The 13163-nt window shown below is 46.5% G+C and overlaps 1 protein-coding gene across 2 annotated transcripts in view; it reads right to left on the bottom strand.

Moving 5' to 3' along the window:
- Positions 1 to 13163, bottom strand: part of HAT1 (histone acetyltransferase 1) — a 290158-nt gene that overhangs the window by 257466 nt on the left and 19529 nt on the right. For both annotated transcript variants that reach the window (XM_069225332.1, XM_069225333.1), the window contains one exon: positions 261 to 332. In XM_069225332.1, the coding sequence (XP_069081433.1) occupies positions 261 to 332 (72 nt within the window). The remainder of the gene's footprint in view (positions 1 to 260; positions 333 to 13163) is intronic.

Here is a 13163-nt window from a genome sequence, read left to right as displayed (position 1 = left end):
GAAATAAGGGACACAGTGTAAGGGGTACACAGTCCTACTGAATGTGAAATCTGACCAACGTTAGGTAGATATATATATATTTTTTTTAAACTCAAAAATTAATACTTTTCTGAGCAGGCCTACAATGCACGCAACTTGATTTTTTTCAAAAGCCAAGCTTCTTGAAGTTGTAACATTGATAAAGTGGTAACAGCACTATAGACTTTAATGGTTAACAAACATTGCAGTCTCCAGCACATTAATGAGTCACAGTATCTTACCTAATTTCAGTTTTACCGCATCATTTGCATGGCATTTGTACTCTGCCAACGTCTTCTCCATTGCATTGAGTCCTAGGAAGCAAATTGTGAACAGACAGTTCAATTGTAAAAAGTACTTAAACTCAATACATAATTTTGTCATCAGTATTCAAACTGCGGTACCTCATTCAAACACATCCAGCATTGAAGGTTAGTAATACTGACACCAATTATAGTGGCACGTTGGGGGAAATAAACAGCGTTATTCTTTATTTTCAAGCGAGTTTAAAATGGAATTACTGTGAAGGACTGTCTGGAGAACACGAGGAAAGCACTCACTGCTTTAAAATTATAACATTGCTAACGATAAGACATGGGGCTCAACCTTTATCACAAGAGTTTTAAGTTTGTAACTGATGTGTGCATGCTAGCAAATGCTGAACTCTTCTGGCTTTTTGCCTTTTTGGTCCGAATAGAAATCAAGCACTGGCAAAGCCTACAGGTCTTGCTTATGCAAGAACTATTGGCTTTGCCAATGTGTTTTAGACATGTGGAACAACAGCGTGGATGCTGTTTAACATGGCTAAAAGGTAGTGGGTAGAGGAGAGTGGCATAGAGTGGAGTAGTGTGCTACAGAGTCGAGTGGCAGAGAGTGTTGCGTATTGGAGTGGCATAGTTGGAGTCACGGAGAGTGGCATACACTGGAGGGGCGTAGAGTGGACTGGTGTAGAGTGCATTAGCATAGTGTTACAGAGTATAGTGGTGTAGACTGCAGTGACACTGAATTCAGCGGCATACAATGCAGTGTTTTAGAAAGCAGTGAGCAGAATGCAGTGGAGCAGAGTCAAGTGGTACAGGGTAGAGTGGCATGAGTGTTGTAGAGTAGCATAGAATGATGCAGGGTATAGGGCTGTGAGTGCACTGACAGCGCAGTGGTGTAGAGTGCAGTAGTGCAGAGTACAGTGGTGTAGAGTTCAGTGGCAGAGTGCAGTGTTGAAGAGTAGTGGCAGAGTGCAGTGGTGTAGAGTGCAGTGAGGCAGAGTAGAGTACAGTGGTGCAGAGTAGATTGTTTTAAGAGTAGAGTGAAGTGGAATAGAGCGGAGTGGTGCAGGGTAGAGTGCAGATGTGTAGAATGTAATGGCAGAGTAAAGTGGTGTAGACTGCAGAAGCATGGAGTGCAGTGTAGATTAGAGGGGCGTGCAGCAACACAGAGTAGAGTGTTACACAGTAAAGTGCAATGGTGCAGAGTGTATTGGCATAGAGTGCATTGCTTCAGAGTGGCATAGAGTACAATGGCATAGAGTGAATTTGTGCCGAGTAGATTGGTGTGGCCTGGAATCGTGTAGAGTGCACAGGCAAAGTGTAGAGTGTTACAGGGTAGAGTAGAGTGATGCAGTGTCCAGTGGTGTAAAGTGGAATGGTGCAGAGTAGAGTGAAGTGGTGTGGTGCAGAGTAGAACAGAGTGCCATAGAGTGGAGTATTCATGCTGTGGTAGCATACTGCCATTACAGACAACACATTTTCAATTGAAATGACCAATACAGTTTTACCGATAAAGCTAAGCAGTGCACAAGGAAAAATGTGTAGAAACTGCATCACTTAGTGTAATGATTTGTTTAATCATATTAAATTATTTGTTTTCAACACACTACAGAAATAACAAAAATGTGCTTCATGTGTGTTCATTACTATACGTTAATCCAACCACCGCTGTGCAAGGCCTTTGGCCCCGAGGCCAAACCTCTATAAGCACCCAAAACTGCACAATGCAAGGGCTACACTCATGCACATCGGAGGTTGCCCGCAAGACCTGGCCTGCGGCCAACCCCCTTAACCACCCTACCCCATGCTGTGCACAGCCGTTTGGCCATGCGTAGCGTGAATCGGCTGCGGCCTCTATGGGTGTGAGAGGGTGTCTCTGGGGGTGGGGATGCGTACATCAGTGTTTTAGTGGGTGCATCAGTGTGTGCGCGGGTCTGTGAGTGGGTTCATGAGGGTGTCAGTGGCTCTGTGAGTGGGTGTGTGAGAGTCTGAGTGGGTGCGTAACTGAGTTGGTCTGAGTGGGTGCATGAGGGTCTGACTGGGGCTGTGAGTGGGTGCACGAGGGACTGAGTGGGTCTGTGAGTGCCTTAGGGTCTGAGTGGGTCTGTGAGTGAGTGCTTAACTGTCTGAGTGGGTGTGTGCGTCGGAAAAAGATTGAAAGCGAGAGGGAGAGAGATTGAGGGTTTTTTTAGGCTTTGATATATGATATACCTAGAATGAGATATTTCTGGACAAATTGAAAAGAAAAATGTATTTGTCATTTAAAAAGAGTAAGATCACTCTTCAGTATGAAGCTAAAACATTTGTATCCAGGGAACGCTCCCCCGTTGCCCCGGGGAGGTGGTGGTCCCCGGGGTTGTGGAGGACGCCATTTGGCCTTCTCCATGTTACAAATGCATTTTTGCCCCCAGGGGGTGGTTGTATGTAGGGGGGGGTGGGAGGGGGATCCCTTTTGGGACCCCAGCACCAGAGATAAGGAGTCAGGGTGTTCATACTCTGACCCCTTTTGTATTTTTTTATTCTTTTTTTCTGGGACTCTGCTTCAGCCGAGTCCCAAGACGGCTGCCCACACTTCCTTGTTGAAGTGTTGGCAGCCAATCAGAACTCAGCACGAGATCCGGAGGGGGTCACGAATCCTGTGGGTCCCTAGATATACAAATCTGGATTTCTTTAAATTTCCCCAAAACAACTGAATGGATTTACACAAAATAAAAAGGGCTCTTTCCGGACCAAGAGCTACCTTTCTGCCAACTTTGGTGAAATTTTGTCCAGCGTTTATTGTGCTATCGGCGTTAAATTTTTCGTATGGGAATAAACATAGAAAACTTTCTAAATTTCAAACCCCCCATTTATCTCGTTCCCTGCTTGACAGATCACCCCGACAATTTCCAGACAGCAGCTCACATGATTGTCGAATTTGTTTTGCAAAATTTTGTGAAGATTCATCAAGTGGAGCCAAAGATAAGGGCAAGCAAAAAACTGCATTTTCTATAGAAACTAGGTTCTAAGTATAACTACCTAGTGGCGACCGTCACTATGTAATATGTATGCATATATACACAAATGCTAGAAATTCTTGTTATATCTTAAAATAATAATTTACGTACCACTTATAAATGAATATAACTATTCTTTTGCTACAAAAGTTAAAGTACACAACAATTTAAATTTCTAAACTCATACCTTTAATTTATAATTTACACAGCATTTGCAATTGGTTATAAACTTGTGGCACCTCCAGGCAGTGTATTCAACTCTGCATAGAGTGACGTAGAGTGGAGTACAGTGGAGTCCTGTATATCAGAGTAGTGTACAGAGGAGCAGTATAGAGAAGTGCTGTACAGAGAGGGTGTGGACAGCGGTATAGTGTAGAGTGGATTGGCGTACAGTGTAGTGGTTTACAGTTTAGCAGAGTAAAGTGGAATAGCAGAGTGGAGTGGCATGTAGTAGTGGTGTAGAGTAGAATAATGTAGAGTGGAGTTGCGTACACTGAAGCGGCATACAGTCGAATAGAGTACACTGGCGTGGCATAGCATATAGTACAGTGGCGTACAGAGCAGTAGAGTTTAGTGAGGTGGTGTAGTGGCGTTAAGTTGAATAGTAGAATAGTGTAGATTGGAGTGACGTGTAAGTGAGGTAGAGTGTAGTAGAGTAGGGTGGACTACTGTAGAGTGAAGTGTTGCAGAGTGGAGCAGGGTAGAGTGTAGTGGAGTAGTCTAGTGGTAACAACATACTGTTAAGTGGTGTAGAGTAGAGTGGAATAGCGTAGATTGTACTGGCATACAGTGGAGTGGCATGGAGTGACTCACAGTGGAGTAACAGTGGAATTACAATTATTACTGGCATACAGTGTACTGATGTAGCGTGGAGTGGCTTATAATGGAACAGTGTACAGTAGAGTGGCACAGAATGGGGTGACAGTGGAGTAGGGTGTAGTAGGGTAGAGTGGCATAGAATGGAGTGATACACAGAGTAACATTGAATTGTTATAGAGTGGATTATAGTGGAGTGGTGCAGAGATGAGTGGGGTAAAATAAAGTGGGGTGTGGTGGAGTGGGGTATATTAGAGGCATACATTGGAGTGGCAGAGTTGAACAGCAGAGCACAGTGTCAAACAGTGAAGCTGCATATAGTGAAATAGAGTAGAGTGTATTGACATACAGTGTAGTAGTGTAGACTGGAGTTTCGTACAGCTAAGCAGCATAGTGCGATATAGTGGTGTACAATGGAGTGTGTAAGTGTGGAGTGGTGTACAGTGAATAATGTACAGTGGAGGGGCGTAGAGTGAAGGTGTGTACAGTTGAAAGTTGGAGAGTGGACTGGTGCAAAGTGGAGCGAGGTACAGTGTAGTGGCATACATTTGAATAACTAAGAGTAGAGTATACCGGAGTGGCAAACCGTGGAATAGCATACACTGGAGTGGGGTAGAGTGGTACAGAGTGGAGAGGCATAGAGCCCAGAGTGGAGTACAGTAGAATAGTAGAGAGTAGAGAGGTACATAGTTGTGGCGTACAGTGGAATACCATAGACCGGAGTGGCAAACAATGTAGTGGAGTGCTGTAGAGTGGCAGAGGCAGAGTGCAAAGGTGAAAACTATAGTGGCATAGAGAGTAATAGTGTACTGTGAAGTGGCATACAGTGGAATAGTGTACAGTGTAGTGGCTTAGAGTAGAAGAGAGTAGCGAATAGTACGAAAGAGTGGACTGGCACAGAGCAGAGTATTGCAATAGAATGGAGTGATGTGCAGTGTAATAGCGTACAGCAGATTCTCACAGACTGGAGTGGGGTGCAGTGCAGTGGTGTACACTAAAGTAGCATACACTGGAGTGGCTTAGCATAGAGTGTATTTGCGTACAATGGAATACCATACAATGGAGTAGATTAGAGTGTAATAGCATACAGTGTAGGGATGTAGAGTGGCGTGTGGTAGAGTGGAGTGGGATACAGTGGAGTGTGGTAACTGAAACAGACTTAGTGGGAAAGTGTGTTAACAGATGTGGATATTACGTGGCAGGTAAAAAGATTATTTGTTGTAAATGGTCATTTTTGGTATTATGTGTGACTAGTGTTAGTGGTCTTAAAGATATAATCTTTCAAACACATATTTATATATTGTGGCACTGTTTACTGCATTAAGTTTGCGGTATACTGTGATACATGCACATGATACGGCAGTATATGACTGGTTAATGGCACTGTTTACCAAATATAAAAGTCAGTCATTTCGTATTCAGCACATTTTGTCTGTGTTTCGCTGTGTTCTCAGTTAGAATCTAGACGAAGTAACAGGTTTTATTGTTGCTCCCTACCTATTACCACTTTACTAGAGTTAATAGAGAAATGTATTTACAATTTTCTATATATATTTGCAGCATTTTTTAAAAACTTTAAGTAGTGCAGTAGTTTGTGGGTATTCCTGCGATGTGCCGTAGAATTTTTAGTGAAGACTTAAATATGTTAAAAATGGAAAAACACTGTAGAACACTATATTTGTAAAATAAAGGATACCACAGTGTATTTTTTTAATTTTTTTTATTTTTATTAATTGAATTTTTGTACCACAGTACTCCCAAGGCAGTACCACAATAAGCCATACTTTTTTTTTTTTTAATATACAGAAACTTATAAATATTTTTTCCAGTTTAATAAAGTGGTAACAGGTACAGAATAAATATAAAACGTAATACTTACCTACATTTTTTTTTTTATAAAGAATTTTTATTGATTTTTGCAAGAGAAAGAAAAATCATGATACAAACATCAAAACACTATGCCAACGGGCATCCAACATTGGTCGAACCTGTGATCCCAGACAGCGCTTATATTAGAGATGGCATGTTATTCAGGAGCCTAGTGCGGCCTCCCATTTCCCCCATATCCTATTGTATTTATTCAGACATCCTCTGGCCTCATATACAAGTTTTTCACTCTGCGCGCACCAATCCACTCCCCGTCTCCATTTAGCCAATGATGGGGCACTCTTGGCCTTCCAATTTGCCACTATATCCCTCTTAGCCACTAAGCACGCCACCCCGAGGAAAATTCGATCTGGTCTCCTTAGCTCGGTGTCACCCATGATCCCAAGGAGGAGGGGCAGAGGCTCTCTCTCTATATTCTCCTGTAACATCTCAGAAACCTCCCCCAAGACAGCTCCCCAATAGGCTACCATGGCCGGGCAGGTCCATACCATGTGGAAGAAGTCAGCTGTAGGATTTCTGCAACGGGGGCACTCCGCAGTGGGGCGGAGGCCCGCTCTGTGTAGTTTGTCGGGTGTGAGGTATGCTGTGTGCAAAAAATAAGTTTGTATCAGTCTAAAGCGGGTAGCGATCGCCACGGCACGCGGGGCCATTAGCGCTTCACCCCATTCGATCTCTTCCATGGGGCCCACCCACCCCTCCCATCTCTGGCGAAGTACCCCCAGGGAACCCGAGCTGCCGGAGACCAGGGTGCGATATATCTGGGAAACACCTCCCCTGCCCAGGCCCCCCATCAATGCCTTGGCCTCCATGAGGCTGCATTCGGGTATGGTTTCTCCCACTCGGATATGTACTGATAAGGCATGTCGGAGCTGGAGGTATCTGTGGAACTGTGTCTTATTTAATGAAAAGTTTTTCTGGAGATCTTCGAAGGACCGTATGTGTGACCCGTTCCAGACATTGCCGAGTGTGGAGATGCCTATGTTATCCCAGTTCTGAAACCCCTCCAGGCCCGCCACCTCCACCAATTGCCTCCCATGCCACAGTGGGGTCTGTTGGGTGAGTCGTCCCCACCACCCCGTCGATTTTTGAACCGTCCGCCATCCCTGCAGAACCACCCTGGTCACGTCTGGGACGTCTCGAGAGATCAGACCTCCATAGAGGGTGCCCAAAATCCGTGGGTAACCAATCGTTTGGAGCTCCAGTCGGTATGCCGGGTCTGTCCACCCACCCCCCATCCAGTCATTAATCACAAGTACTTGTGACGCAAGGTGGTAGTAATGGATATTGGACATGCCCAAACCTCCATCATATACATCCCTCTGGCAAGTTTTGAGCGCTAACCGTGGGCGGGCTCCGCTCCATATAAATTGGCCCGCCAATGAGTCCATTTCCCCAAACCATTTCCTAGGGATGGGAGGGGGAAAATTTTGCAGGAGATAGAGGAGCCTAGGAAGGATCATCATCTTGTAGAGCGCTATTCTACCAAGCAGGTTAAGAGGGAGTGTCCTCCAGTGTAGGAGATCACTTCTGATTTTTCTGGTTAACGGTGTTATGTTAAGTTCCCATGTCAACTCAGGGAGAAGTGAAATATATATTCCCAGGTATTTAAAGCTGTTTCTTCGTACTGGAATATTCCGCTGCCAGTCCACACATTCTCCGGAGCGGTGTAGGGGGACCAATAGGGACTTGGCGGGGTTCAGGATCAGCCCTGAGACTTCTGCGAAAAGGCCCAGGATCTCTAGCACGCGGGGCCACTTTTAGCCGGGTTGGAGATATATAGGAGGACATCGTCTGCGTATAGCGCCACACGATCCTCTGCACAAGCGGGCCAGGACCAGCCTTCGATCAGGGGATCTCCTCGCAGGAGTATTGCAAGAGGCTCTATCATTAACGCGAAGAGCAATGGGGATAGCGGGCAACCCTGTCGGGTTCCGCGGCCAATAGGGAACGGGTCGGAGACCACTCCATTCACCCGGACTCGAGCTGTCGGCTTGGAGTACAGGAGTCTCACCAGGTCGCGGAATCTGGGACGAGCCCATTTTTCTGCAGGACCAGTTCAAGGTAGGACCAATCCACTGTGTCAAAGGTTTTTTCAAAGTCCAGTAAGAGTAATGCCAAGGGTGTGTGTGACAGAGTCTTGTGATGTGCCAGAGCCAGATGCAACCGCCTAATGCAGTGCCTGGTACTACGAGTGGGCATGAAGCCACATTGGTCAGGGTGCACCAATGTGGGCATTATCTCTTTCAATCTGGAGGCCAGGGTCGAAGAAAGCACTTTGATCTCAATATTTAGAAGTGAGATGGGTCGGTATGCCGAACAATGCCGCGATGGGGGTTGGGTTTTAGGGATCACTACTATCGTAGCTTGGTCAATCTCGGTGGGAAATCGGCCTAATTTCTCGGCTTCTCCATACATGTTGAGTAGGTGGGGACCCAATATATCACTGCATTTGCTATATATCTCTGCCGGGAGTCCGTCAGGGCCTGGGGTCTTGCCCGGTGCCAGGTTGGAAATTGCACTGGTCATCTCTGCAAGGCTAATAGTTTCGTACAGCCTATCTCTTGTCTCCAGGGAGATCCTGGGGAGAGTGACCTCATTCAGGAGGGGAGTCTTTCTCAATGGCGGGGCGGGGTGCATTGCATAGAGGCGGGCATAATAGGAGGCAAAGCTTTGTGCGATTTCAGCAGGTGTCCTAGCGAGGGAGCCCGAGGGCTCTAAAATCTCAGGTATAACCCTGTTGGCCAGAGGGCGAGCAGCCAGCCAGTGCAGGAGCTTCCCATTTTTGTCCCCCCAGCCATATATACGGGCTACCGAAGCTCTCCACATGCACCTAGCCGAATCTAGCATTATGTGTTTAATTTCTTCTCTGACCATAGTCAGCTGCCTCAGGGCAGCGGCAGACGAAGAGGTCATTTGTTGGCGTTCCAATCTCAGGGCCCTGGCCTCCAGGTCAGAGATCTGGGAGTTCCTGGCCCGCTTGCGGGAACGGAGAAGGTGCTTGGCATGCCCTCTGAGGGTAGCCTTACAGGCGGCCCATAGTGTTCCCGGGGATCAGACCGACCCCAGATTCAGATCAAAATATTGAGTTAGTTGATTTCTGATCTCCTGGGTATACAGTAGTCTTTGTCTTGTAAGTACCATGCGTTTAGACGCCATACCGGGCGTCTGGAGGGATCTGCTCCACCCAGGCGGACCCGCACTGGTGCGTGGTCCGAGACTCCCCAGGGGAGTATCTCTGTCCCCGTGACGCTCGAGAGGTCCAGAGCGGACATGAATACCAGGTCTATTCTGGATTGCGTCCGGTGGGCGGCCGACGTGTGGGTGTATCGACGATCCCTAGGGTGCCCGGTTCTCCATACCTCGCAAACGCCAAGGCTCTCAGTCCAGCCAGTAAGAGCCGAGGCCCTGGCTAATCTACTGGCCGTAATCTCACCGGATACATCCAAATCGGGATCGAGAACCGCGTTGAAGTCCCCTCCCAGCAGGGTGGTCCCTTGGGGCAGTCCCACAACCACTCGGCGAAGCGAGTGCAAGAAGGCATCAAGTCTCATGGGGGGGCATATGCAGATATAAGATTTATCGGTGTTCCATGAAGAGTCCCCGTGGCCACTACAAATCTGCCCTGTGGGTCGGCCTGTGTGGCTGTGATCACCACAGGCAGAGAGCGGTGAAGTAAAATGGCTACCCCACTAGAGCCCCTGGAGAAGCCCGCGTGGTATACTCTGTCATATCCTCCCCGTATGAGCATGGGGCACCTAGTCCCAAGGAGGTGGGTTTCCTGCAAGAGGACCACTAAGGGGGAGTATCTGCGGAGAGTGTTAAATACTGCTGACCTCTTAATCTTGTCCAACAGGCCATTTACATTCCAGGAAAGGACCTGAGTTAATGAGTGCCAGGCATGAGTTGCATAGGTGTTGCATAGGGCCGAGTGTCAGGCTGTGGACCCAGGGACGACCATTCCAAACATAACAGTAAAATAATAAGGAAGCTAACCAACTTATTCCTGTCTAGGCTAACTTCAAAAGCCCATCCCCCCAACCATCCCCCTCCCCATACTCCCACCCCGGAAGCATCTGTCGCCCAAATACTCAACCAAAACCAGACAGCCAGCAGGACTGTCCTTGGGGTGGAGTGGTGGACCCCTCCATATAATCGGATCAGTTACAATTAGTGGTGGTAATCTGCCAAGTCTCGGGCGTCGTATAGTAGAGAGGCTTGACGCCTTCTGTAGTGACCCCTGTAAGGTCTGCATAGGTAAGTCGGGCATCCCAAGTCTTTTGGACTCCCATCAGTGGGTTCAAATGCGTCATATTAACTGAGGGCCGGGGACTGGCTCAAGCTGTTATCATCTTGTTTGGCTTGAGGTCTGAGGCTCAGAAGGGTCCTCGGGTTTCCTCTCTATTTGTGAGCCAGAGTCTCGGGATTCCTCATTATTTGCCAAAGTGTTTGTGTCTTTCGGTCTCCCTCTCTGGGATCTGGTACGCCTCCGGCTCCTCTGGGGGCCTCCTGGTGTGGGGGGTCCGACCCGAGGGGCCCTCTCTGTGTGTCCCAAGGGCCCCCCTCGGGCTCCGATGCCCTCCTCCGTCAGCCAGTCCCAAGCCTCTTCAGGTGTTTCAAAAAAGTGTGCTCGCCCGGCCAAGAGGACCTTGAGCCGCGCGGGGAAGAGGAGCATGTATGAAAGTTGCATCGCTCTAAGTTTCTGCTTAACGTGCTCGTACGACCGGCGGCGGATCTGGACCTCACGGGTATAGTCTGGGAAAATTAGGATTTTATGGTTCTCCCATTGAAGATCTTCCGATCTCCTAGCCTCCTTAAGGATATTGTCTCTATCTTTGAAGTTAAAGAAGCGCGCAATCATTGGGCGTTTTGGGCCGCCTGGTGGGGGGCGGGGAGCCAGTGCCCTGTGGGCTCTTTCGATCGCAAACCAGGGCGAAAGGGACTGGTCCGGCATCCAGGTTTTAATCCACTTCTCTAGGAAATCAGAGGCCCGCCATCTTCTATGCCCTCCGGAAATCCGACGAAACGCAGGTTATTGCGTCTCGACCGGTTTTCTGCATCCTCCGCACGACGGTGCAGCTCGCCGGTTCAAGTCTGCAGCTGGGCCACTTTACTTCTGAGGTCAGCTAGGTCGTTTTCAGTCTGGGAGACTCTAGTTTCAACCTCAGTGATCCGGTTCACTGAGTTTCTGAGGTCCTGTCGACATTCGTTTTGCTACTATCTGAGCATTTTGGTTAAGAGCACCCCTTTTAGGGGAGCCCGTCAGGCATTGCAGTACCAGCCTGGCGAGGAGCTTTCCCAATGACGAAGCCAGTCATCCAGTGTGATGCATGAGGGTTCTTGCTCCTGATGAATTTGGATCGCCCCTGGTATTCTACTAGGTTTTCCTTTGTGGAACAGTGTACTTTTTTTGCTTTAATAATCCTGCCAAATGTCATGGACATTCATTCAACTGTTTTTGAGCTACATCCATTATAAAAGTCTATGGGAAAACGATTTTTGGGACATCCACACCTTTTATCATTGCAACCCCTAGACTAATCTTTGCTAAACTTTTCAATGTAGGAAAAGCTGAAGGTCTGGTAAGCTCTGTAGAGATTCATCAAATGGGAGCAACGTTATTAGTGCCAAAACTCCAAGGAATTCCTAACCTGGCAATCCTAACTATAACTCCAGAGTGGCTAGTGCCACTCTGATACATTTAACCTGTGGTTAAAATAACTTTTTAGTAAGGTAGATTTGTCAGAGACAACATTAACGTTTTGAAAAAAAGAAAAAAAAAACACAGAAATTCACCAGTTATAGTTAGCGGAGCTAACTATAACTTGCTCCCCAGCAATAAGCACTGCTTATGACCTCACATATTACACTCATAACATGTTCTACAACATAATTTATGACATCACTGATGACGTCTCAAATGATATCATCCAAGCTTGTTTGCACACATTGTTCTGTAAACTGGTATAGCATTAGAATTGTGAAAGTAAGTACAAAGTAACTCAGAAGAATATGAGGCATCATTAATGCTGTCACAGAAACAACTCTTAGGTGTAGAAAGCATGAGTTATATGTCACACTGACCCTATACCATAAACTTCATAGATAGCATAGATCACTTTAATCAACTAGATATATGGGAAACCCTCTTTGCCTATGGTGTTCAAGTTCTATGCAACTGTTTATAAAAAGCCAAGTTCCTAAAAATACTGAATGTCTGTTCCAAAACAAATGCCCTACTATGGACAGCTTTTATCTATATCAAACCCGACAGTCACCAAAAGAAATGAAGTTGATATGAGTAGAGAAATGGGTACTGTAAAAAGTATTCCCTCTATTGAGAGAGCTCACCCTGCACCAGGGTATTAAAAAGTATCTACTACGAACAGAGTACACTCTATGCAACACTTGTCAGAAAAGGCATTATTCGCTTGAAATAAGCAACGTCTGAAGGTGCTAAGGATTATACTACCTCCAGTCATACTGTGGTGAAAATGTAACAGATAGTCCATCTTCTGAAGCAAAACAAGCACATGTACACAGCTTAATACTTGGTGCACACAGTCTTCTATGTCACGTAGTAAAAATTGTCATGCTAAGACAACTCTAATAACTCAAGGCTGCTTACAATACTCAGTATGCTGTACATTGAATCTTTGCCCTGTGGCAAACTATTTCTACATAACTTGTGTGTAACATAATGGCTACAAATTGTCAACTGTCACCTGCACATAGGCCTACTCCTCACTGCCAAGATTTATAATGTGTTTAATACCTCCACACATCTAAGACGCATGAGGAGCACATGTTTTTGTAAACACTTACACTCAGTTTTTTTCCTTTTAAACACAAATACATGTTGTAATCACACCTAACTTTAATGTTACATTAACCTTTTTTTGTCAGTGAATTTTTAGAGTGTTTTGAAATGTAAAGTAACATCTAATTACCAAACATAAATCCAATCAGGGGAGGGTAGATGTTTGGCTGCAGGTCCTGCAGCCAACCCCATGCTGCACTGTTGCCAAGTACCCACCATCCAAAAGGCAGCCAACCGCACACTGCATAGGGCCTTTGGTAATTGCATGATGGAGGCTTGGCCTTAGCGCCTGGCCCTAGGGATCCCATCCACCAGGGCCTTATTTATTTTAAAGGGTGAGGCGGCCACGTGGCCCTTTTTTTTCTA

Source organism: Pleurodeles waltl, chromosome 3_1, assembly GCF_031143425.1.
Source record: "Pleurodeles waltl isolate 20211129_DDA chromosome 3_1, aPleWal1.hap1.20221129, whole genome shotgun sequence".
Taxonomy (NCBI): Eukaryota; Metazoa; Chordata; class Amphibia; order Caudata; family Salamandridae; genus Pleurodeles; species Pleurodeles waltl.
The sequence above is the reverse complement of the archived record's forward strand: the minus strand, read 5'-3'. Positions and strand labels throughout refer to the sequence as shown.